The 25,045-nt window shown below is 60.2% G+C and overlaps 2 protein-coding genes across 3 annotated transcripts in view; one reads left to right on the plus strand and one right to left on the minus strand.

Moving 5' to 3' along the window:
* The first annotated feature begins 7,967 nt into the window (after positions 1–7,967).
* SPHK1 (sphingosine kinase 1) lies at positions 7,968–12,045 on the plus strand. 2 transcript variants are annotated; one of them, XM_082679268.1, is made up of 6 exons: positions 7,968–8,109; positions 9,668–9,871; positions 10,209–10,361; positions 10,463–10,557; positions 10,638–10,753; positions 11,052–12,045. In XM_082679268.1, the coding sequence occupies exons 2-6, from the start codon at positions 9,862–9,864 to the stop codon at positions 11,851–11,853; spliced, it is 1,176 nt and encodes a 391-aa protein (XP_082535394.1). In that variant the 5' UTR covers positions 7,968–8,109; positions 9,668–9,861; the 3' UTR covers positions 11,854–12,045. The 2 variants fall into 2 exon arrangements, with proteins under 2 accessions (XP_082535394.1, XP_082535393.1); XM_082679267.1 differs by lacking the exon at positions 7,968–8,109 and adding an exon at positions 8,830–8,997.
* Positions 12,046–13,007: 962 nt separating this feature from the next.
* UBE2O (ubiquitin conjugating enzyme E2 O) overlaps positions 13,008–25,045 on the minus strand; it is a gene marked incomplete at its 5' end in the record, with an annotated part of 56,563 nt that continues 44,525 nt past the window's right edge. Inside the window, 15 exons of the mRNA XM_082678466.1 lie at positions 13,008–15,217; positions 15,364–15,421; positions 15,519–15,722; positions 17,327–17,463; positions 17,702–18,398; positions 19,162–19,251; positions 19,868–19,996; positions 20,090–20,202; positions 20,451–20,605; positions 20,961–21,433; positions 21,655–21,805; positions 21,942–22,051; positions 22,383–22,526; positions 23,194–23,257; positions 24,000–24,097. Of these exons, the coding sequence (XP_082534592.1) occupies positions 14,547–15,217; positions 15,364–15,421; positions 15,519–15,722; positions 17,327–17,463; positions 17,702–18,398; positions 19,162–19,251; positions 19,868–19,996; positions 20,090–20,202; positions 20,451–20,605; positions 20,961–21,433; positions 21,655–21,805; positions 21,942–22,051; positions 22,383–22,526; positions 23,194–23,257; positions 24,000–24,097 (3,294 nt within the window). The 3' untranslated portion in view covers positions 13,008–14,546. The remainder of the gene's footprint in view (positions 15,218–15,363; positions 15,422–15,518; positions 15,723–17,326; positions 17,464–17,701; positions 18,399–19,161; positions 19,252–19,867; positions 19,997–20,089; positions 20,203–20,450; positions 20,606–20,960; positions 21,434–21,654; positions 21,806–21,941; positions 22,052–22,382; positions 22,527–23,193; positions 23,258–23,999; positions 24,098–25,045) is intronic.

A 25,045-nucleotide genomic window follows, 5' to 3' on the forward strand; every position in this document is an offset into this window, starting at 1 on the left:
CACAATATGTGGCCTTTTGTATATGGCTTCTGTCACTCCTTTCACATAATGTTCATGGTTCATCCACACCGTAGCATAGATCAGGACTTCCTTACTTTTTACGGCCAGATGCTATTCCTGAGGATGGATATGCCACATTTCTTTTACCCATTCCTCTGTTGATGGACACTTGGGTTGTTTCTACCTTTCGGTTATTGTGAATAGAGCTGCTATGAACATTCGTGTACAAGTTTTTGTGTGGACACATGTTCTCAGTTCTCTTGGGTAAGTACCCAGGAGTGAAACTGCTGGGTCATGCAGTAACTCTATGTTTAACTTTTTGAGGAACCTTGCGTCTCTCCTTTTTTTTTGGGGGGCCCTGCCACGTGGCATGCGGGATCTTAGCTCCCCAACCAGGGATAGACCCCGCACACCCTGCAGTGGAAGCTCAGAGTCTTTAACCACTGGATTGCCAGGGAAGTCCCAAGCCTCTCCTTTCTAAAAGATATTTTTCAGGAATTCCCTGACGGTTCAGTGCTTAGGACTCCACGCTTTCACTGCCGAGGTCTCGGGATCCCACAAGCCATGTGGCTCAGCCCAAAAGAAAAAAAACAAGATATTTTTCTTGGGGGTAGGGAGGAGGTTCAGTTAGGAATTTGGAATTAACAGATACACACCACTATATATAAAATAGAAAAACAAAGACCTACTTATAGCACAGGGAACTATATTCAATATCTTGTAATAACCTATAATGGAAAAGACTCTGAAAAAGAATATAGGTATATGGATAACTGAATCGCTATACACCTGAAACTAATACAACATTGTAAATCAACTATACTTCAATAAAAAAAAATTTTAAGATATTTTTCTCAAGGGCTGGTGGGTATTCCAGATTTGTCTTCCACATCTCTTAGGACCATTTCTTCACGGGCGACCTGCTAGTCATTGTTAAGTACACACAGATATCCAAGTCTTGGTTTAGAATTAGAATTAGGCTTCTGCTATTCCACTCAGGGTCCTCAGCATTTCAGAAATGCCTGAGACCTCAGAGACCTGGTCTTCAGTGTCCTGGGGTTTGCTTGTCTCCGGGCCGCCACTCAGCCTCTCCCCAGCCTGTGTGGCTCCTGCACCACTAATGGCTGCAAATCGGGGTAACAGATGCACCCCTGAGGACTCAACACACCTCTCCCCTTAGGATAACACTTACCCCTGCCAAGAGATGAAGGCGGCAGATCCGATTCCACGCTAAACATATTTTGCAGTTAGACTGTCTTCCCTCCTTAAGTGCTCAAAGTTCTCAGTCTGAGAACCGAGTGGTCACAGATACTTGTCACATGGCAACTGGAACCTCAGCTTAAAATGATAGGATCCTTAAAAAAAAAAAAAAAAAAGACAGGATCCTTGTGCTTGTTTGCAAATACCAAGTTCTGATGCTATGGATTTTTCTAGGTCATGCCGAGTCAGGAAGATGGATTTGTCCTTCTAACTCTGCATCAGAGCCGTCTGTCTGTCCCTCCCTCCCCGGACCCATCAGCCTGCTGCACGGAGCCAGGAGAAGGTGGGGTGTTGGACTGTGCCCTTCCTGGGCTCTGCACCACTGCAGCAGCCACCTGGCACCCAGATAGGGCTCCCTCCCCTGGATCCGCCAGAGGGATGCGGTTGGGAGAGCAGCCCACAAGCATTTCTCTCGAGGACTTCTGTGTACAGAACCGCAACGACTGCAGCTCTAGGAAGGAGACAGCAAGAGCAAAGAAAGGATATGTTCTTCAGCCCCCACCTATACGCTCCTCACAGCTCAGGAGCGCTCTCCAAGCCCATTCCCTCTTTTGTTTGTTTTTTAAACATAATTTCACTCTTTAGTCTGTAGGCTTTGACAGGTAATCACTAGGTTCCCCATTCTGTTTTGAAACGGGGAGTTTCAGAGGAGGCTGCTAGGATCATCTGATGGTGCCTTGAAGGAGAAATGACATCTCAGCTCATTTTCAAGATGCCGGTCACGTTGCTGTGGTCAGTGCTTTCGGGCAATGAGCAAAAAGAACAACGAGCCGCTTTTGGAAATGGTTCTCCTGTCGGATCAGCACAGCATCACTCCCTTGGCTGCACAAAGCCTTGGGGGCACACGTGTGGAATGAAGTTACGGTGTCCCTTGCCCCGGGCCCCTCTCCTCGACCCCTGTCCAGCCCATCCTGTATATTCATTACTTAAACTACCAAGGTTGTGTCTGGAAAGAATCGAAGGGTTTGACCTTCAGGAGGCCAGCCTCCAGGAAGGGGGAATTTCTATTCTCAGGATGTGGATAATAAGCCTCGGGCAGGCAAGCCCACTCCAGCCTCCCTCTCTGCAGCTTGGCAAAGAAGCGCGCCGGCCCCTCTTTTGCCTCCAACAAATTGGCTTCTGTGGAGGAGGCCTGAGTGGCTGCACCGTTTGGATAAAAGACGAGAGAGGGACGCATTCCCAGGTGGCCACCAGGGGCCAGCAGGGCGCCTCGAAAGGGCGTTCCCAAGGCAGAGTGAGCATCTCCGGAGGGGGTGAGCTAGGACTTCACCTTTGCTCGGAGGAAGGGATCCATCCGCAGGTACCAGGAAACCACCCTAGATCATTAGCGCTAACGCACTGTGTCCAGCCCGCTGTCTGTTTGCTTTGGGAACAACCCAAGGACATAGCTTAGCTTCAGAGAGATGTGAAAGTGGAAAACATTGCACAACAAAAAGCCCCCGGAAAACTGTGACACACCCATCCCCTCGGCCTGGACGCCAGGCTACTCCCAGATAAAAGCGGCTCGGCTCTCCTTCTGCCCGACCGACTGTAGAGGGGCCAGGCCCCTCTTCCCGCTTCCCAGAAGTTCTCCTTTTGGGAAGCACCCAAAGCAGTTTGACACGTGGCTGATGGCTTCTCTTCCCTTGAATGAGAACGTTCACCAGTTACACAGTGTCTCCGAACCAGTATAAGCCAGTATAAACGAGTAAGTGATTACAAAGCACAGGTGGGTGGGGTGGGGACTGGCTGCAGCCTCAGAAGGGGATCGTCTCTCCCCTCACAAGTATCCAGGATGGGGGATAGGGCGCTGGAGACCAGGCCAGAGCCCACGCTGGGCCCAAACCAGAACTGGTGTCAGCGGGAGCCTGTGGAAGGTTCCTAGCCACGGTTCTCCATGTGGCTGGCCTGGTCCAGACTTACCACAGAGGACAGAAGTAGCTGGACTGTCGGGTCACATGACAGGAGCTGAGCGGACCGCACATGTTGTGTAATACCCAGCAGGCTGCGCCCTGTGGTAAGCCCTTCCTGCCAGGCTGGAAATGGATGGGCTGGTCTGCTCCCCACCCCTTCCTCAGGTGAAAAGTCCTTTGCAAACCTATAATTACTCTATTTAGTGAAGATGTCAATTTCTCTCTTGGGTAATTTGTTTTTTCCCTCCTGGGTAATTTTAAAAAATGGAGGGGCTTCCCTGGTGGCGCAGTGGTTGAGAGTCCGCCTGCCGATGCAGGGGACACGGGTTCGTGCCCCGGTCCGGGAAGATCCCACGTGCCGCGGAGCGGCTGGGCCCGTGAGCCATGGCCGCTGGGCCTGTGCGTCCGGAGCCTGTGCTCCACAACGGGAGAGGCCACAACAGTGAGAGGCCCACGTACAGCAAAAAAAAAAAAAAAAAAAAAAAAAAAAAATGGAAACCAGCTTTCTTTGCAGGGGCCTCTGCCGGATGAGTCAAAGACCAAAAGGTCTACAGAATCAGGTGTCGATGACCTCAGCAAGAGTGTTTTCGGTCCCACCACGACAAATGCTAATCTGGGGGAAACTAAGTTCCTGGTATGTGTTCAGTTGGTAGCACTGGGGAGGTAAGGAATGCTAGAACGAAGGTTCTGTAGCCAAGTAAGGACACGGTTCCCAGAGTTTTCCTACCCAGCTGTGGTTAGCAAAATAACAGCCCCCCAAAGACGGCTGCGTCATAATCCTTGGGACCCATGAATATGTTACCTTATATGGCAAAAGGAATTTTGCAGACGCTATTAAGTTACGGCTCTTGAATGGAGAGATGATCCTGGGTTAGCCAGGTGGGGCCAATGTCATCACAGACAGGAGACCCTGTAAGAGGGAGGGAGAAAGGTCAAAGTCAGAGATGTGACAGCAGAAGCAGAAGTCAGACAGAGACCTGAAGATGCTGTGCTGCCGCCTTCGGAGGTGAAGGAGGGGGTCCTGAACCGAGGAATGCAGGTCTCTAGAAGCTAGAGCAGGAAGACAGCACAGCCCCGTCAATCCGTTTTAAACTTCTGACCTTCAGTACTGCAGGATAATAAAGTGGTGCAGCGACAGGAACCCGGTGCACTAACACAAAACTCAGCTTTGTTCTTCCGAGGCCTGGGGAATAAACGCACCTGCTCAGGATGCCAGAGATGCCATAAGCCAAGGTATGAGGTAAGATCTGAAAGTCAAGGTAGCCGGGGCAGTGTGCAAGCCTGGGCAAAGCCACCCGGCAGCCAGCGCAGATATAAACAATTCCTCCCAACAGCGGAGGCGGGCAGGTCCAGCTCCCAGACACCTTTCCTGCGACACCCACACGAGCGTGCCCTGTTGTCCTCTTTGGGGACACCTAGTATTGTTAGATTTTTTTAGTTTAAAATGGATACCTCCATTCACACTAGAGTCCTGATAACTTATTGGTTTTCCCTCCCAGAGTAATTTGCTTTCGAAAAAGAACATGCCCGACAGAAGAGAAGGCAGACCCTAAAAGAACACATCTCAGCCAGACCTTTCACAAGGGAAGAGGGCCGTGTGACGATGAGGGCAGAGTCTGGGTGATGCCATGTACAGGTCAAGGAACACCAAAGTTTGCTAGCCAACCACCAGAGCGAGGAGAGCAGCCTGGGACAGACTCCCCCTCACAGCCCTCCAAAGGAACCGACCCTACCAACATCCTCATCTTGGATTTCTTGAGAACAGTGACACAGTAAATTTCTGTTAAGCCACCCAGTCTGTGGCACCTTGTTGCGATGAGCCCAGGAAACTAATACAAATGCCTTCAGATGCCGGGCAAGCATCTGAAATGAGTGAAGCGGGTGAGGCTCGCAGGCTTCCGCGGGGAGGGCTGTGCCCGCGAATTCCCCTGAAAGGGATGTGTCCCTCTCAGCAGGCCTGCGGGTGGGGGTGTGTGGCAGGCAGAGCCCAGAGGCCCAGAAGAGACTTTGGTTCCCAGCCCTGGCGAGGACACCCGTGAGGAGAAGTAGGCCACGCAAGAGGTCGAGTTAGGCTCCCTCCACCACACCCAGGGTGGCTGAACCGCCGCAGGGACAGAAACCCGTAACATTCCCTGCAAGAAGCCAAGAATCTTGTGTGACCGGTCTGCTCTCCTGGATATCCATGTGTGGCACACTCCTCAATGCCTCAATGGCACGGTCACCAGGATCTCAGAATGGAAAACCACATCTGGGGCTGTCCCAGAACACAAGTCTTAAAAACAGTTTGCAGGACATCCCTGCAAACTGCGGTCCGGTGGTTAAGACCCCACGCTTCCAAAGCAGGGGACACGGGTTCGATCCCTGGTCGGGGGGCTAAGATCCCACATGCCGCGCGGCGCGGCTAAAACAACAACCACCAAAACCAACCAAACACAAAAATACATTAAAAAAACAACAACAACACAGTTTGCAGGGCTGGATACCTCCCTTCCCCTGCCCTTGCAGCCTCCCAGGCAGAAAGGACTTGAGGTCAAGGGAGGCCTCGAGGTCCTCCAGTTCAACTTGGGAGCTGAAAACCTCAGGAACAGGTGAGATGACAGGAAGCCTCTCCTAATAAAAGCAAGTCATTTGCCGTCTGGCGGCCTTGGCTCCAAGTTTCCAGAGAGCCGGGCCAGGCCCCGTGAATGCCTGCTTTCTTTCTCTGAAGAAGAAAAAAAAAGGGGGTTCTCAGGTGTGTCCACCTGGGAAGGCTGCCCTCAAGGAGGAAGGAGGGTGGCTGGGGGAGATGGAAAGGCAGTCTCTTTCACCTGGGAGACAGGTGTTACCTGCGGGTTGGCGATCAGCACAGATCAAGCCTGACTCCAGAGGCCCTTGGCCACAGCAGCTAGTTGCTTAATCAGAACCTGGATGATGAAGCCTGGAGAGGGCTTCGGGTTGCTTCCTCTTTCCCAGGGAGACCCAGCAGCTGGGTTACTGGGGCAGCTCTGTGGCAAGCAACCCACCGGGCCGACAGATACTCAGAGATCAGCTAGAAGCCTGGGGTCAGCTGGGCCTCTCAGCCTGGGGGTTGGGACCTGTGTTTGCTTCTCAGCTCTGTCGGGAACTGGTTCCGTGGCTTAGGCGAGACCCTTCACCTCTCAGGGTTTCAGTTCCCCGTTATCAAAGGGGCAAAGCATCTTGCTTTTGCTCAATCTTGTCTCTTGGGCCAGGGACGCTGATGAGTGTTTCTGGAGATGAAATAAAGCTCTTTAGAGAGGGGCTGGAGGGCGGTGTGGGCCTGGAGGGAGGCAGCCTGGAGGGGGGAGGTGACGGACAAGAATGAGGAGGGCAGAGCAGGGACCGTGGGGGTGGGGGCGGGGGCGAGGCCGCTGGGAGGACAGAGCAGCCATTGTGCAGACTGGAACCGGGGCCAGAGGGCTCGGCCCTTCACCTCCCTCCCGCTGGGCCCCCGGAGGCCGGATAATGAACCCAGCAGGCTGCTCCGCCTCCCTCGTCGCTCGGTTTCCAGTCAACCCCGCCCCCGTCCGGCCCCACGACCCCAAGGGCTCCAGCCCGGGGCGCTGGGAGGCGGAGGGACCCAGTGGCAGGTGGGCTTTCTCCCTGCGGACTCCTGCACAGCCAGGTCTTCCTTTCCCGAGGGCCTCAGTTTCCCACCAGACTCCAAGGTTTAAGGCAGCGGCTTTTCAGGACTGATGGAAGTGCCCTCCCGAGCGGGGGAGAAGGGGGAGGCTGCCCTGGCGGTCTCCGCAGCACCCTCCCTCCAAGACTGAGATCTCGGGGAGCACCCCGCCCGCGTCCCGCGTCTTCTAGGCGCCAAAGCCCCGACTTTGACCGGAGTCCTGGCAGGAGGAGAAGGCAGGCGAAGGGGGAGGAGAGGGATCGAGCCCCGGCTCCCGCAAGGAGCCCCCTCCTCCCGCAGGCGCTTGAGTCTCCGCGTCGCGTGACCGCGGCACTGCGGCTGCAGCGCCGCGCTCCCCTCCTGGCGCCGCATTCCTGGGGGTTGCGGGTGGGGGCCTGTAGGTTCAAGATCAGACCTCAGCGGACACCCGCCGCGGCCCTGCGAGAGGGCGATGCCGCCCCGCCCCCGCTTCCTCGCCCGGTTCCTAGTTTCGCATGGTTTCTCGACCCGTGAAAGCGTCGCTGAGTCACCTTCCCGGAACACGCTCGGGACGCTCAGGACCCAGCCAGGGCTGCCCGGGGGCCACGCAGGACGGAGGTGGCCACCACCCGGACGCGTGCCAGGCCAACGCGTCCCAGCCTGCGCCTCCCCTCTACGTGGGGACACTTGGGCCCCGCCCTCCTCCCCTCCCAGGTGTTGGGAAACGGGGCCGGGCCGCCTGGGTCCTCTGTAAGAGATGCGGCGGAGGCGCGCCCGAGTTACCGGGGCCGCAGAGACCTGCCTCTTCTCGACTTGAGGCGATGGGAAGAGAGTTGTGAGCGGGTGTCGGTGGGGGTAGGTGTGGGCGCGTGAGCACTTTGCAGCCTGGGCCTGTACCACCTCAGCCTCCTACAGCGGTTTGGTTTTTCCTAACTTTGGCCCTACCTGGTCAGGTCGCCAAGTCCGCCTTGGTAACTTCCTCCTCTGGGTCGCCGCCAACAGCCCCCCAGGGAGTTTACTCGAGTTGGTCGCGGACAAGTTCAGGTCAGACACTTACTTGCCGGTGATATGTTTATCACACAAGCACCGATACACGAGTCCTGGGCCCGTTTGCATCTTCCCACTGAGCCAGTGGAGGCGGCGGAGGACACGCCCCCGATGCTTGGCTGCCCAATGCGGATGGGGACCCCTAGGCCTGTTTACACCGCCGAGCTCCTCTCGGGTGCGTGGGCCTGGATCGCCCGCTGCGGAGCAGCTTCTCTGGCCTAGGCGAGCCTCGACGTTGTCCTCTGTCAAAAAGATCCAACTTTTGAGGTTCTTGACAAGGATCCCCCCTCTGGACCGCATCCCCCCGCGCAGGTCGCCAGCCTTCCCCGGGACCGCTCGCCTGGCTGCCTCAGGCTCGGTGGCTGCGCTGCAGAGCTGCCTGGTCGGGAGGCTAAAAATAACTCGGGGGGAGAACTGGAGCGGCTGGAGAGACGCCCCGGCACGGAGCGGGGGGCACCCGGCGGGATCTGGGCCTCGAAATCCGGGTGGGATGGGGCGGAGCGCGCGAAGCGGGCGCTGCTTGCCCGGAGCCGGGAGCGGGGCCAGTCCTGCCAGGAGACTCCGGGGCGGAAGGTCGCAGCGTCCAGGGGCAGCCGAGGGTCTGCCCGGAGCCCTGAGCCACGTGTGCCCGGAGTCCCACCCGGGGGCCGCTCCGACTTTGGGCGCCGAGGCGAGATCGCGTGAGGCCCGTGCCTCGGCCTGCGCTGCGCGTTCACCGTCGCGCGCCCGGGACGCTGCGCTCGCGGCGCGCCGCTCGTGGCCGGGCCTGGGGCTCCGCGCCTCGCCAACGGCCTCCGCCTCGCCTGCCGGGCTGCGGCGCCGCCTTCCGCCGGTCGCCTACTCCCAGCGTCCCGGGACCCATGCAAAGGGCTGCGCGTGGCCGAGCCGTGGGCGCTGACCGTGCGGGGGGCGGCGCGGTGAGGCCGGGGACAGGCGGGCTCCAGCTATGCAGGGCGCGGGGTCCTCCCCCGCAAACGCGGGGAGCGCGGGGCGTGGCCAGGCCCGGGGGCGAGGCACAGGTCCCTCCCCGAAGTTGAGACAAAAGTTTGAGGCTGGAGACAGCGAGGCCGTGCGGTCAGCGTTTGCCCGGCGCTCCAGTTGTCCCTCAGATGCGAGGCTGAGCCAGGGACGAGCTGCGTTCAGCCCTAGGCCACTGTGGGGAACGGAGGTGGCGCTTCCCCAGCAAAGCGGACCGACTGGGTAGGGCTGGCCGCCCGCCCTGTCCTCTCGCCGTGCGTGGCTCCTGGGCGGTCGGGGGAACTGCCGTGCACCGCATGGCCTCCGCGCCCACTCGGCTGCGGCCGAGGGAGGCGGCGGCTGGCGGCCGGGCTCCGGCTCAGCTCTTGCGCGACTCCGGCGCTGCTCCCACGAGCGCTGCGCGCGGCGCCGCAGAGCCTGGTCCTTAGAGGCGCGCGCGGCGACTCCGGCCGCTCCGGAGCTCAGGGTAGAGGACACGGCGACCCGGCTGTTTCGGGGCGGGGATCGCTCGCCCCGAACTTCGCGCCCTGCGATGTCCACTCACGTTCTGGGATTTTCACGCAACTGGACTCCCCTCCTCCTGGCAGCGCCCAGGGGGTGAGGACCTGATCCCCCGGAGAGAGCCACGGGGCTCTGAATCATCGTCGGGCCGGAACCCGAGGCCCCAGAAAAGAAAGCCCCTCAGGAAGAGACCCTTTGCCTGTGGGGGTGGGAGCTCAGTTCTAGGACGGGAGCGCCCTTGGTGGCACTGGACCTCGGCTCTCAGGACCTCTCGGAAAACTAGGCGATGCCGGAGGCGCGGCTCCCCGCGCGTGGTCCCAGGACCTAGCAGGGCGCCCCCCACCTCAGGGGGCCGCTGCGGACTCCACCAGCGGTGTCTCCTCTCCCCCAGATCCGGCAACCGCAGGGAATGACGCGGGTGCCCCTACAGCCCCGGCTCCGGGCGGGGAGGGCGAGCCCCACAGCCGGCACCGAGACGCCCGCCTGGGCAGGACCGATAAGGAGCTGAAGGCAGGAGCCGCCGCCGCAGACAGCGCCCCGACAGCGCCGGGGACCCCCTGGCAGCGGGGGCCACGGGTCGAGGTTATGGATGCAGGTTTGTGGGGGCCTGGCGGGGAAGGCCTGTGGGGGGATCCCTTCTCTCTCTCGAGAGAGGAAGGTTGGCCCGAGTCAGGTGAACAAAAGAGGCTGGGGACGCCCGAGAGAAGCACTTTTCCCGACGAGACCGGAAGCGGGCCGAGCCTGAGCCAAGCCAAGCTGGCCGGGTGAGGAGCGCGGGGCTGCCGCTGGAGCTCCCCACCGCTGGAGGCCGCTGCCTCTGGTCAGACTCTGTTGGATCAGTTACCCGTGGGTTTCAGGCACAGCGTTTCCACCCCAGTCCCCCTGCTGTGATCGTCAGCCCCCTAGTGGCCGGTTCGGGTTTGTCTTTACAGCGGGCGGCTCCCGGAACCCGCTCCCGAGGCCCTGCCGAGTGCTGGTGCTGTTAAATCCGCGCGGGGGCAAGGGCAAAGCCCTGCAGCTCTTCCGGAGCCACGTGCAGCCCCTGCTGGCCCAGGCCGATGTCTCCTTCACGCTGACGCTCACTGGTGAGTGTTTCCCCGCGGGGATGCAGGGAGCATCCCCAGACAGGGACCCCCCACCCCCCACCGCAGCCCCCGCCGTGATAGCCGCGCTGGTCTCTCCGCAGAGCGGCGGAACCACGCCCGGGAGCTGGTGCGGGCGGAGGACCTGAGACGTTGGGACGCGCTGGTGGTCATGTCTGGAGACGGGTTGATGCATGAGGTGAGGCCCGCACCGGGAGGCTGGGCCTGGGTCGTGGGGGTGGGGTGCTTCCCAGGCTGAGGCCACCTGCGCTCCAACAGGTGGTGAACGGGCTCATGGAGCGGCCTGACTGGGAGACCGCCATCCAGAAGCCCCTGTGTAGCCTCCCAGCCGGCTCTGGCAATGCACTGGCCGCTTCTGTGAACCATTATGCCGGGTGAGAGCCCAGGGCCACAGTGGCCCTCTGTTTCCCCTTAGTGCCGCCCTACTGCCAGGCTTTCTTTTGTAAGTTACCATGCCCAGGGGTAACTTCCAGGCCCTCTTCTCTGGAGCCTCGGCCCCTCCGTCTGGGGCCCTCTCCGTGACTCCAGCTGCTGCCTCCACCTGCTCCATCTGTCACTCCTGCCAACTCCCTAGGGACTCAGTGTCACTTCGCCCGCCCCAACTCCCCAGGAGGAGGAAGGGGAGGACGTGTGAGGGCTCCTGCCCGCCCCATCTGACTTCTCCCTCTGCAGCTTCGAGCAGGTGACCAATGAAGACCTCCTGACCAACTGCACCCGGCTGCTGTGCCACCGGCTGCTGGCGCCCATGGATCTGCTGTCCCTGCAGACAGCCTCCGGGCAGCGCCTCTTCTCCGTGCTCAGCCTGGCTTGGGGTTTCATCGCTGACGTGGATCTGGAGAGTGAGAAGTTTCGGCGCCTGGGTGAGATGCGCTTCACTCTGGGCACCTTCCTGCGCCTGGCGGCCCTGCGCACCTACCAGGGCTCCCTGGCCTACCTCCCTGTAGAAACGGTGGTCTCCAAGATGCCCCCCTGCCCCGCTCGGGACCAGCAGGCCCAGCAGGGCCCTGTGGACGCCCACCTGGTGCCCCTGGAGGAGGCAGTGCCCTCTCACTGGACGGTGGTGCCGGAGCAGGACTTCGTGCTGGTGCTGGCGCTGCTGCACTCACACCTGGGCAGTGAGATGTTTGCTGCACCCATGGGCCGCTGTGCGGCCGGCGCTATGCATTTGTTCTACGTGCGGGCAGGTGTGTCTCGGGCCACACTGCTGCGCCTCTTCCTGGCCATGGAGAAAGGCAGGCACATGGAGTGTGACTGTCCCCACTTGGTGTACGTGCCCGTGGTTGCTTTCCGCCTGGAACCCAAGGACAGGAAGGGTGTGTTTGCTGTGGACGGGGAACTGATGATCAGTGAGGCTGTGCAGGGCCAGGTGCACCCAAACTACTTCTGGATGGTCAGTGGCTGCAGGGAGTCCCCACCCTCTCTGGAGCCACAGGCCTCACCCAGCTGGAGGCCACCTCCAGCGGAGCACTTATGACTCCGCGGGCCTTGCCGTGCCTTAGTCTGTCTACTTGGTTTACTCTGAGCTTAGGCCCCTCCCTCCCACCCCAGGGACTGGAGGGCCTGTCCACAGCTCACGTGGCCGGTCGGGAGGAGAAGACTCCTGGAGAAGGCTGGGAAGGATGGCTCTGCCCACCAAAGGCCAGGATGAGGTGCTGGGCTAGGAGCGTGGAGGCCACCGTGTTTGGTTTTGGGAGCCCCGGGAGCCCCACCCCCTGAATCAAATCCAAATAAAGCAACTTTCCCAGCCTACTGGTCTTATCCTAGGGGTTGGGGAGAGTGGGGTCTTGCTTCTTCCAGGGCTCTAGAATTTAACATGATGCCCAACGGTCCCTCCTGGATGGGGCAGTGCACATGCTACTGGCCCCTGGGAAGTCATTTTGGTGGTGGGCACAGGATCAGAGCTGGTCCCGGCTGCTTTTGTAGGGGTGGGGCCCTGCCCCAGTGATGATTGTGCCACATCTGGCCTGGAGCCAACTGCCTCTTCGCACAAGCAGGAAGACTGAGGCTCAGAGCCAGTGTGTCTTACCTAGGGCCACACGGCCAGCGAGTCTCAGCGGAAAGAGAAAATGCCTCCGAGTTAGGCGCACTGGGGAGAACGGGCAAGGAGCAACAGAGGTCCAAATGGCAGGCAGCTGGAGGAACCCGTCCTTGTGGGGGAGTGGTGGGCGGGGGGTTAAAAGGAAGCAGCAGGGAGGGGCAGATGCTACCCGCTCAAAGCGGGGCACCCTTTTGGCTTCAAGCCCAGGCCAGGTGCTGCCGAGTCAGCTCCCCCAGCACCTGGAAGGAGCTGAACCGGTGCAACTGGTCAGTCACGGGCCCCCGGGGGCCACGGCTACCGCTGACGCACTGCTGAAAGGCAGCTCTTGAGGAACAGGACATGGGCCCTGCTCGGAGGCGAGAGCACCGACCCACTGAACTTCTAGACCCTCATCTCCCGGCCCCCGTGAGTCCCCCGGACGGGCGGCGCGGAGGCGCAGAAGCAGGCTGGGAGGGGAAGGTGCCGCTGCCTCGAGCCTCCCCAGCAACAGGGATCTTTCCTTCCCCTGGGGAGGGTGTGTGAGGTGCCCCCGAGGGGAAGAAAGGCGACAGAGCCGGATGGATGGCAGAGGCAGGTTTAATGGTGCCACCTTGTCTTTTTTGTACATTGTAATGAGCCAAACAAAAAAAAAATGCAAGTAAAAAAAAAGTTTAATCACACCGCACTTTATACAGGTATCTTAAGCAGTAGGCATTCACATCTCCACATGAACAACGCACCGGGGAAGCGCAGCCCCGGCGGCAGTCACCCCGGGTGATCCTTGAACAAGACATCGGCTCCGGCCCCGCCCTTCCCCGCGCTGCTGCCGGCCGCCCCGCGCGCGCGCGGTTGCGGCAGCGCAGGTGTGGAGCCAGCGTAAGGCGGACAAGACGCATCATGCTTTGGCTTCTTATTTTGTCTTTTTTTCCTAGTAAGAGTTAGTATCTTTGCTTTTGAGATTTCTTTTCTTTCAATCTTAAATATTACATACATACACCAAAATTACACAGCTGCGATGTGCTCAACGGCACCTACTCAACTGGGGCTTCACATTATCGAACGCTTAGGAAACTTGTAAACCTCTGGGCCCGTCCCTGCGAGGGAGGAGCCTGCGGGCCGCCTCTCTCCCGCATGGAGCCTGCAGCTTGTAAGTGAAGGGCTGACAGGCCTCGCTCTCATCCTCCGGGAGAGAGGGCTGGCTCGCTGTGTTCAGGGAGCTATATGCCGCCTCCCAGCGTTAGCATTTGATAGTGGGAGGGGCACAGTCTACAGGAGGGGCCCTCGCACTTGCCCTGGCCTTGTCTGTGCTGCGGCCTCCGGGGGCCCTGGGATGGGGCTGAGCGGGGGAGCAGATGCGCAAGGCCCCGTGGGACAGGAAGAGCAAGGCACCTACAGCTGTTTCCTTCCCAGCAGCTCCCTGGTCCTCACTCCATGTCAGCGTGTGAGGGCCACCACCTCTCCTGGGGGTCACCCCGAACCCAGCCTGGTCCCAACCTCTCTTAGAGAGCGAGTTCAACAGGCCCGAAGGCTCTCCTGTGCAAATGGGCCAGAGCAGAGCCAGGAGTCTGTGACGGCAGCTACAACTCCCAAGGGAGAGTGTTGGCGCTGGGACACGAGGGAGGAGGCGGTTGGTGGTGGCAGCAGGAGGGCCTGGGACACTAGGAAGCTACAGTGGGACTGAAGAGGACAAAGGGGACCGGGGCACCGCTGGAGCAACCCACACTTCATGCAAGGCACATCCACTCGTCCCACGGGTCCGGCCCCGCGGGTCCGCACAGACCTGGGCCCCGAGTTCTCCCGCGTCAGCCCCCACGAAAGGCCCACCTCCGACCTGAGGTGGAGATGGCGAGGGAGGAAGTGCTGGGACACCCTGCCTGGGGTGACAAGTGGAAAATCAGCAACAGGGTTCAGATTTTCTTTGCCACGCGGACCCCGCTTGCTGGAAGATTGCTTGGGAACAGAAATGGCAGCATCTCAAGAAACTTCCTGCACTTCAGCATCAAACTCACCTTGGGAAGAAAAGGGCAATGGGCGGGGCTTGCACTGGGGACGGAGGAGGAAAGGGAAGAGGGGAGGTTCCAGGGGAGGGAGTGAGCAGGCAGCAGCTGGCCTCTCCCCGCGGCGGCGCTCCTTCCTCCAGGGCTGGCTGACTACTTGTCCTCCAGGCTCTCGGGCATGCCCGCCTCCATCAGAGCGGCCCGGAACTGCGTCAGGACCCCCCGGATGCTCTTGATGAAACCCTTAGACAGCGGGAAGAGGGGGAAGCCGATGTCAGGGTAGCCACTCTTCTCAGGCAAGAAGCTCCGGTAGCTCTTTCTCCGCTTCTTTGGTTTGACACTGGGTGGCACTGAGGCGTCAGGCGCTGCCTCCGAAGTCTGGTCTGTGCGGTCCCTGCTGGCTGAGGCCGGGCCCTGCGCGCCGCCCTCCGAGTCTGAGCCCTGGGAGGCCTCTCCAGGGGCCAGCCCTCCGTCCTCAGGTTCTTCTCGGCCGTAGTCTGAGAGCTCGGCCACAGCTGGCGGCTCTGGCGAGCTACTGTCCTTGGGAAGCCCGTTGGGCAGCGCTTGGGCCCTCTCCAGCAGGGCGTGGGTTTCCAGCCAGGACTCAATGCGGTTCACCAGCCGCCAGCCGCCAGTACCGAAGTGCTGCCGGATCTCCTGCTCGAAGACCTCGGGCGGCCGCCGCACCAGCTGGGTCATGGACTGCACCACGCGGATGAGCGCCATCTCGTTGTAGCAGCGACTGTTCTCATAGCCCTCCTGTAGGCCGCGGTCGCTGTCAAAGCCGGCTTCGTTGTAGTACGGTTCATTCACCAGGATTAGACCTGCGGGAGGAGAAGCCCATCAGGCCCGCCCGACCTCAACCCCCGAGAGGAGGCCAGAGCTACAGACAGGAGGTGGGGGACGCAAAAGCCAGAGTCACTGTGCCCTCCGGCAGCCCTGTCACCACCCCCGGCCCCGCCCACCGTACCTTGGATGGAGATGAGCACCTGGAGAAGGCTGGATTTGCTCGTCCACCTCTCTGTCCCCTAAAACACACACACAGTGCCATCGATCAACTCTGTCCCAGACACTTGTCCAGACTGGCCTCCCCCAGTCCTGACCAGGTGCCGGCACCGGACCCACCTTTCCAATCCAGGTGCCCAGGAGGCTGACGCACACCTTCCCATTGTCATACAGGTTGGGGTTCAGACGGCCACTGCACTGGGAGAGGTAGCAGAAGTGGGGGGGCACGGCTGGGTAGATGTTGGGGAGCTGGATGTCAAACAGGTAGAGGCCGTCCTCGTAGGGGGTGCGAGTGGGGCCCTTGATCAGGGCCGAGAAGAGGTCCTAGAGGAGGGAGGGAGGGAAGGCTGAGGTTGGCGGCGGGCTTCCACACGGGGCAGCTGGATGTGATCTTTTCCAGGGCGCTGTGCGGCTCCAGCAGGAGCAGCCCCCTGGGACTCCAGACACTGCCTGCAACAGAGAAGCTAAACGCAAACATCTCTGTGCAGACCTGCTTGGCATCTTTTAACTCCCGGCACAAAAAGAATTTTCCAAGCCAGTTTGTATCCTACCAGGTTTTTTCCTTATAAATCATTACTTGTAAGTTGCAGTCCTCAAAACAGCCCCCCACCCCCAGTGAAGCAAGCAACAATTACAACCCATCAGAAGATGAAAGAACATTCCAGGATGGCAAGGCTGCACTTGCTTTTAGGGAACTAGAAGGATCAGAGGAACTGAAGTCGGGGAAAATGCTGGGAGACCACTAGAAACTCAGGCTGTAAGTCATCGAGGAGACTCTCCACAGACACCAGAGGTCCACACTGACTGTCGGGGTTGGGGGGACCATCGCCAGGGCAACGTGCCGGGTGAGCAACGAGCTGAGAGCCGGCTAGGGCCCAGGACGAGCTGGTGACGGAATCCTCGCGTGTGCTTGGGACTGGAGCCACTCTGTGGGCCTCAAGATAACACACGATTTCCCTTTCCCTCGGAGTGAGATTTGGGTAGAAAGCGAACAAAAGAGTTCTTCCACCAGCAGAGCTGAGATGGGCTGGAATTTTCAAAAGGAATTTCACTAAAACCCAAGGAAAACTAAAAGCATCATCAAGAACCTCGAGCAGCCCTGACCACGCACGTGCTCCTGGCCCTGCCCTGGGGTTTCTGGCCACCTGCAGGCCCATTTCAACAGTGCCTCTCTTTGTGGTCCCTTTCCTTTGGCCCCTTCCTCCAGGCCTGGGCTGGAGCTGAGGCCTCACTCGGACCCAAATTCAGTGTCTCACATGGTGCCTGGCACACAGCAAGGCCCAGTGAAGGTCTGCTGAACAATAAGGTGGCAGATGGACCATGCTCGCTCATTCCTGGAACACACAAGGAGGCGCTCACACGCCTCCACCAGCATGACTCAAAACACGGGGCCCAGGTCACAGAGAAGTGGCAAATGGAGTGTGACGTGGCCACGGGAGGCTATACTGTCCTGTAGCTAAAAAGCAATGACCTACATCAGTAGGTCTCAAAAATTACCCTGTTGACTGAAAAAAAAAGTTATAGATGATGCGTATGACGATGTGCTATTCGTGTAGAAGAAATCCTACAAGATAGGCTGGTTTATGGCGATGCACGAACACGTAAACACAGAAGTAGATCACCAAGAAGGAGACCCATGAAACTCCTGAAGTCATGGCCCCTGGGGGCAGGGTGAGGATTGGTCAAAGCAACTATGACTTTTTCTAAAATGTTCTAATTTTTCAGAAAACGAGAGAAGAGTCAGATGATCATTACAATCTTAAGCTAACTTTTAAAAGGACGACCATCTGGTCTAGACGCACGCGTGGGACTCTTGCCAGCCGTGCGGCTCCCCGGCGGAGCCTGTCCTGCCCCGTAGGGAGTCGCCGAGGCTGCAGCCTCTCGGGCGCCCGGCGGTCCCCAGGCCCGGCCCGCACCCGGCTACTTGCCATTCTGTCCTCGAAGGTCTTGACCATGATGCCGTCGGGCAGCGAGGTGGCCAGCAGGGCCATCTCCTTCCGCACCGTGCTGAAGAACTTCTTGGCTTCTGGAGGCTGGAACTCAATTTTCTTAAAAGAGTGATTTGCTAGAGGGGGAAAGAGAGTGGTCAGTTCCTCAGGGCGAGGCCTGGGAACTCCACCTGGAGGTGCGGCGGCCGCTGGGAGCGCTCCCCCAACAGGTGGATGAACCCACATGCTCCCTGCCCTCCTCTTCTGGCATGGGGACTGGTGCCCAGGCCAGGGAAACGGCTCCCCCGCCCTGGGCGGCAGCCAGGGGCCAGCCACCTGGCCTCCAGATCTGGAACACACACGGGGCGAACTCACAGGGCGCGAACTCCAGCACCGAGAAGACCTCGCCCTTGGCGCTGGTGAAGGTGACCCCGGGCTTGCCGCCACACTGCTGGCAGAGCACCGGGGTCTCGCTGGGCCACTCGGCCTTCACAGGCGACTGCCCCTCGGGCTTGTCCTCCTTGCGCTCAGTGTCTGGCACCGCCTCCATCTTCTCCTCCTCTGCGATGGCCACGTTGTCCAGGGTCTTCTTGAGGTTTTCCTGCAGCTTCTTGATGTCGTCCAGAAACTTCTTCTCCCGCGTCGGCTTCTCCGGCTCCGCCGTGGGGGAGGTGGGCGAGCCCGTCAGAAGCTGCTCCACGGTCATGTTCTTGAGGCTCTCCAGGATCTTGATGGCCTCTTTCAACTCCCGGAAGCTCTTCGGGGGCCCATCCTTGCCCGCCTTCTCCATCAGCCCAGCCACAGGGGTGGCCATGGCCACGGCTCCCTGGATGGCGGCCGTGGCAGCCTCCTCGCTGATCACCACTCCCTTGTCCTCCTCGGGGGCCGCTGGCTGCTCGGTGGCTGGGATGGGGGGCTCCTCTATCTTGGGGTGCTCGTCCTCCACCAGCCCATTGTCCGTCTCCCAGCTGTCACTGTCATCCTCCCACTCATCCGAGGACGCCCCACTGGTGCTGCCTTCCACCGAGTCATAGTCTGACTCCTCGATCTCAGACTCGATGTTGTACAGGTGCTGGTGGGGGAGATGGGGCGCGGGCCATTCAGGGGCGCTCTGCCAGGACCCCAACCCTCAGAGCTGATGGCGCCCTGAGGCCTCGGCAGCCACGCCACCCTTCCTCCCTTTCCTGCTCTGGCCTCCGCAGCTGGGCCTCTGTGCTTGGTGGGCCCTAGGCCCCTGAGAGGCACCTCCGCTGCCCCAGCCCCACCCACGGGCCCAAGGCCCAGCCAAGGCCTGTTTCCAGCCTCCTGGCCGCTGAGTGCACTTGGTCAGCGCGGCCGTGTCACAGCCTGTTCCCGCCCCTGGAATGGCCTCCTGGACGAGGGGTGAGCCCCTTCCCCACCCCACGTTGGTGCCAGGAGAGGGGAGCTGGGGTGTGAGCATCAGCTCAAACAAGGGAGCGAAGAAACAGCGTCAAAAACAGCCCTGCCGCTCAGAACCCATCTGCTTTCTCTCCCTGATCTGTGAAAGTTTTCCTAGAAGTGTTGGTGTGAAGGCTCTGTTTCTTAAAGGAAGCAACCTGTGTTTTCTTACCACAGTGGACGGGGATCCAGGCAGATCTGGGAGGTCTGAGAAAATCTACACACGACTGGCAATCCAGCTGTAGGCTGCCTCTCTGCTTTCCCGACTCTCTCACCCCGGGGCTCTGGGTGTAACACTGCCTTTCCTTTCCCTGAGACCTTCCTCCCCCAAAGCAGACTCCCTGGCCAGGAAGATCTGAGCTCCCGGCCCAGCTGCCACGGTCTGGAGCCGCGAGGCGGGCTCTGCAGGGGCTCACCTGGGGCAGGATGATGGTCTTTGAGTTATCAGCCCACACCACCTCCACCTTGCTGCTGACGTCCACGCGGGCGACCTGGCCGACCGACGGCTGCAGGGCAAATGGGACAGGGTCAAAGGTGCAGCTCCCCAAGGGTGAGGGCAGGGGCAAGGCCATGAGAACAGAAGGGATGTGGGCACCAGCCAGAGACCACCGTGAGTACCTCGAGCACGGGACCCTTTGGTTGAAACACCCCCAATGCTCACTGTCCACTGAGCCCCCCACTCACTCCCTTCCTGCTCACAGCACCCTGGTCTCTCTGGGCTTCCAGCCTCGGGACTCTCGTCCCCACTCTTCCTCTGCCTGGAATCTGCCCAACCCCACCCCGTGTCCCTACTTGGGCTCCAGGGCGCAGCTCAGACGCCACCTCCCCAGGCCTCTCCTGTGCTCCTGTAGCGCCTGACACCACGCTCGTGGCGCGGAGGACAGGAATGGGCTTCTCTAATAGGCCCAGGGAACAGCTGTGTGAACGAGGCCTGAGCCCGGCAGGCAGGTGAGTCCTCGTGCAGGTGCTCGGACTGAGCGGCCCCACTGCCGGCAGCCGCTCTCCTGGGGAAGGCGCTTGGGGTGGACACGCAGCCCAAAGGACTTGCATGTCTTGGCTCCTGGTGCCACCTGGTGGCACCATCATGTACTGCAGCTGACGCACAGGCCAGGGCGCACGTACCTCATCCTCCCTGTGAGGCCCTCCATCCTCAGTGTTGCCAATTCGGATAACAATATCGGTCGTGCGGAACCGAAAGTCAGGGTGATCGGCAATGTCGTAGACGCTCACATCTTCCTCCTCTCCAATCAGCTGGGAAAGGATGGGTGGTCGTGAGCCCAGGGGCCCTACATCCAGCCCACCAGAGCCCACCCTGAAGGAAACGTGGGGGCAGCACACGCTCACCTCCACGTCGTCCCCACTCGGCCGCAGCTTGAACCACTTCACCATGCAGGTGCGGCCCACGTGGTCCCCAGACTGCACCACGCCGTAGACAGCAGGGTCCGGACAGCTCTGGACTGGGGACCCAGCGGGGAGGGGGGGGCGCATGACTAGCTAAGGCACCCTGGTGGTGCCACCTGCCACCCACCCACCCACCCACTGCACGTCAACCACAACGGGGCCCAGAACCCACTGCTTCCCTGGCTCGGTCAGTGCAGGCCAGAAAGGCTCCCCGAGTCTTCAGAAGAGTGAGCCACCATCCAAGGGGAGTGTCCTTGATGCCCAGACCTCTCGCCCCTTCTTCCCAAGCCCCACCCGGCGCTACCTCGCTTGTCCACCACGAAGTCTCCAGGGCAGAACTCATTGTTGTCCAGGTGGTGCACAGGGAAGAGGTCGTTGGAGCGGACGTTGCACTCCACGGAGCCGTCCTGCCACATCACGTCTGCTGAGGTCATCGTGGTCACCACCTCCACCGCCACCCTGCAGGGCAGGACCAGTGAGGAAAGGGCAGCTACGCTCTCTACCCACCGCCCCACCTCGCGGGCTTGGTAACCTGAAACCCTGAGCATCAGGCAGCAGGGAAGAAACAAGTCTCCCCACCAGGCATCTCCTCCGGGAAGGGGCCCCCGTCCCGCCCTCTCCCACTCCCAGATCCCTCCTTCCCACCCGGCCAAGCCCAGGCACCCAGGTCATCTCGGCTGGGCACCCCTGAGCCTTCGTGGGGCCTGCAGACCACGAGCGCGCCCACGAGCACGCGAGCCTGGGTGTGCATGCGTGTGGGGGCGGGGCGGGGGCAGGACACCCGGCCGGGAAAGGGAGGCGCCCCTGAGCTCACCTGTCCCCCGGCTTGAAGTCCCGACTGATCTTATTCTTCTTCCTCTTGTGTTTCCGCTTTAAGTTCTTGATGGACAAGGGGATGCTCTTCTTGCGACCTGCGCCGCTGCCGCTCTGGGAGGAGGTGGTGGAGCTGGCGGAGGAGGTCACCGAGCTGCTGTCGTCTGTGTCGTCGGCGGCCTCGTCATCGGCGTCCTGCTCGGCCGAGTGCAGCCGGTCGTCCCCGCCCTCCTTCAGCAGGAAGGGGGGCAGCTGCTCGCCCCCCTCGTGGGCCTCTTCGGGGCCCTCGTCCTGCATCTCCACGGGGCTGGCAGACCCATCGGGCGTCTCCTCGGGGCTGGCAGACCCTGCTTCGCTCTTGGCTTTGGCCGCCCCCTTCTTGCCTGTGTCCTCCACGGAATGGTCCCTGGAGCACCGGGAGTCCGGGGAGCAGGACATGATCCTCACAACCTGCTTCTTCAGGAGGCGCTTCACCTGCGGGGAAGGAACGGGGAGGGCGGGCGCTGTGGAGAGCCGGCTGACGCGGCCGGACCCCAGGCAGCTCGGTCTGAGGGGTGACAGCTGTACACACCTAACTGGCCTGCAAGAGTCATCAGGGCTGCCCCCCAAGGCCTAAAGCACAGACCTTCCTGCTGTGGAAATGGCTCCAGGCCAGTTCCTCAAACGCCCGCCAAGCCCCAAGCCCGAGGACATACCTTCTTGGCCACAGAGCCCTCCCCCTGGGCGCAGTGTTTTTCTGGACATTCACAGGCAATCCTGGCCGGCTCTACCTTGGCTGGGAAGACATACAGACAGCGCTCCCCGAGCTGCCGCTGAGCATGGTCAAAGCATCCGAGACGCTTCACCCTGGGAGGGGAGGGAGGAGAGGCAGGGGCTGGGCCAGGGGTTTCTCAGCCCCGCGCACCCGTGCCCGCGGCCCAGAGACTTGCTTGGGGACCGCCCCTGGGGGCGCTGGAGCGGGTGGCGCACTGGAGCCGCTCACCTGCCTAGGTTTTCCTGGGTGATGACAGAGGGCGGGGGGCTGACGCTGTCCGTGCCCCCTGGACAGAAGCTCTTGGTAATCCACGTGACCTTCAGCTCCACAACCTGCACCTGGGGGTGGCGGGCGGGACAGGGCCACGGTCAGCAGGCTCTAATGCCCTCTCTTTAAGCAGCTGTCCGGAGCCCACCTGCCCCCAGAGCAGGAAGCAGGTCCTCATCACGGGGCAGCACCAAGTCTGGACACCCCCAGAACAGGCCCAGCCCAGGGGTCACTCACTGCGGCCTCCTCACCTCCAGTCAGGGCCCAGAGGACCTGCCACTCTCCACCCTCCCACCTTGCTCGGCCCGGGTTCCCTTGGTCCTCAGAGCAGCCCCGCCCCAGATGAGGCAGCGGGGGCAGGAGATCCAGGGCCTCCCCCCCCCGTCCCGCCCCCACCCCTACCTCTTCGACCAACACGCGGAACTTGCTCTTCGTGCTGAGCACGGGCTTGACCCCTGACAGCCACTGGACACTGGAGAAGATCTTGGCAGGGCCAATGAGCACCTGGCCTGGGTAGAAGCCGTAGGAATCATCAAAGAAGAGACCCTGCAGGATTGGGGGCCAGAGAAAAGTCCCCGTGAGCACTGCCTCCTCAGGGGAGGGCGCTCTCCATACCCGCACCCCCTGCTCTGTGCCTGGCTCCCGCTGGCCCCGCACCTCCAGCTCCACAGCCCCTAAGGCTCCGGAGCAGCACCTCCCAGACCTCAGGTGCATACAAGTCACCAGGGATCTTACTGAAATGCACGTCTGACCCATTCTGCTTCCAAGCCCTCAGGCCACAACAATGCTGCTGGTGCAGGGGAGGCACTTTAAGGACTGAAGCTCCAGAGGACAGGGGTCCCCAAACCTGCTTAATCACACACACTCCCCTAGTATTCTTATTGACAAACTGTGTCATGTACTACTGTTCTAAGATGTCAATTGCAGTAAAATACTGCATACGCTCTAAGAAAACAGGAGATTTAAAAAGGATGAGATACAAAGTTAGCAAAATGCAAAGAAAGGTCCTACTGCTTTCCGCCCACACCCAAACTTCTATACCTTTGGATACACACCGCCCCTTTTCTAGGAAAGCAACGGCGTAGAAGCAGTGGTTAGCCTGGGTCAGCTCCAAGCTCTCTGCTGAGAAGTCCCTCCTGCACAGCCCAGGGGCTGAGGAACATGAGATGAGGGGCCCCCCACCCCCCAGGATCCTTGGGTGGAGCCAACGTACAGAGTCGCTGACGTGCGGGCAGACATCGTAGAGCTTGGCACCATCCTCTGTGTTCATGGAGCACCTGCAACAGGGCACAGGGGCTTGGTTGGCACCCGACACAGTGCCTGAGTCTTAGGGGAGGCGAGGCAGCCAGGACCCCTTGTGGTGCCGGTCAGGATCTAAAGGGCTTGTCCAGAGGTGTCAATACGTCCGCCCCCCCCCAAAATAGGCAATTCATCCTCCGCCCACACCTCAGCCCCTGCACTGGTACAAGGAACTCTCCTAAAACAAACAAGACTCTACCCCCAGATCTGAGCGTTCACCACCATTAAGGTGCCTAAAATAAAGCATCAGCTCCTCTCGCGTGTCCTAAATGATAATGCAGCTCTCCCGAAGCCACGGTACAGCCTAGACCAGAAACTGAGCCAGAGAATCAGGCCGGGCTGACAAGGAGACCAGCCCAGGGTCAGGTCCTGAGACTCGGGGCCCCGAAAGCCTGCAGGCCCTGGCACGGCCCTCGAGGAAGTGAGACAACAGCCCCTGCCCCCCCTCCCGGGCTGCCCCCCTTCGCGGGCCGCCCCACCGGACGGGCTCCTCCGCGGGGAGATCAACAGCCCCTGCCCCCCTTCCTGGGCCGCCCCGCCGGACGGGCTCCTCCCGGACGGGCTCCTCTGCAGGGAGGTCAACAGACCCTGCCCCCCTTCCCGGGCCACCCCACCGGACGGGCTCCTCCGCAGGGAGGTCAACAGCCCCTGCCCCCCTTCCCGGGCCGCCCCGCCGGACGGGCTCCTCCCGGACGGGCTCCTCCGCGGGGAGATCCGCACCTGGCGCCGTTGGACAGCTTGAGGATGATCTGGTTCTTCAGGTCGTAGACCTTCCCCAGCCAGCAGTCATAGGCGATGTAGTCCCCATACATGAAGGGCTGCAGATCAGGGGGACAGGGCCGTGAGAGGTGGCCGATGACACTGGTGTCCAGGGCACCAGTTCCTCTTGGCCACACAGACAGGTCCGACCTAATAGCTGCTGCAGCAGGCTTTCCCCCGAGAGTCCAGCTGCACCCCAGCTCCCCTCCCACGCAGAGGCAGAAGCTTGACGGCGTCCCAGGGACACAGGACACGTAAGTGAGAGCGGGCTGGGGAGGGTGGTTATACAGACGAATAAGTAAAGTGATTTAAGCAAATAAATAACTCAACTGAGGATATCGAGAGCCAAGTCTCTCACTACTGGGGACGGCACTCACTGATACAGGAACAGGGAGGGCAAGAGAGGAGGGACCTGAGGAGCTGGACTGGGGCTGGAAGGATCAAGACGAACCCATACATCTTACACACACAGAACAGGCACGGACGTATTTAGACGTGTGTGTGTCTACCTATGTACACATACATGTATTCCCCCGTGTTGCCCTGAATAGGGCCTAGCAGCGGTTAGCACACCCAGCGTGCATCCAGACCTTGGCTTTTGAAATACCATTTTCTGAAAGGAACCAGGGCTCCCTGAAGAAACAGCTGACTCTAGGCTGGATGAGAAAAAATACAAGATGGAAAGAAAGTGTTTAAAAAAAAATGGTGGGGATATGTCAAAAGGACACACATGTCAGCTTGAAGGGGATCCGACTGGCCAAACGTGGGATCATTCAAGCAACAAAACGAATAATGACAGTAATAGGTTATCACCAACTGAATAAAACAGGAATCTCTGCATCCATACTGGTGTACAAAATGAATAAATAAATGGGACAGAAAGTACAGCTCTTCCATACAGCAGATGCCAAACTGACAGAAACAAGGAGGCAACGGTGGAGTCATAAAATCCCCATTTAGCAGCCACCGGAGCGCTGGCCGATTCAGCTGGGAATTGTTAATGGAAG

The sequence above is a fragment of the Grampus griseus genome (genome assembly GCF_964374135.1).
Source record: "Grampus griseus genome assembly, chromosome: 20".
NCBI lineage: Eukaryota > Metazoa > Chordata > Mammalia > Artiodactyla > Delphinidae > Grampus > Grampus griseus.

What these genes read in the sequence shown, in the direction of transcription:
- SPHK1 (XM_082679268.1), top strand. An exon ending in GAGACGGGTTGATGCATGAG is followed by an intron (nt 10,558 to 10,637) that starts GTGAGGCCCGCA and finishes GCGCTCCAACAG; the next exon opens with GTGGTGAACGGGCTCATGGA. An exon ending in TCTGTGAACCATTATGCCGG is followed by an intron (nt 10,754 to 11,051) that starts GTGAGAGCCCAG and finishes CTCCCTCTGCAG; the next exon opens with CTTCGAGCAGGTGACCAATG.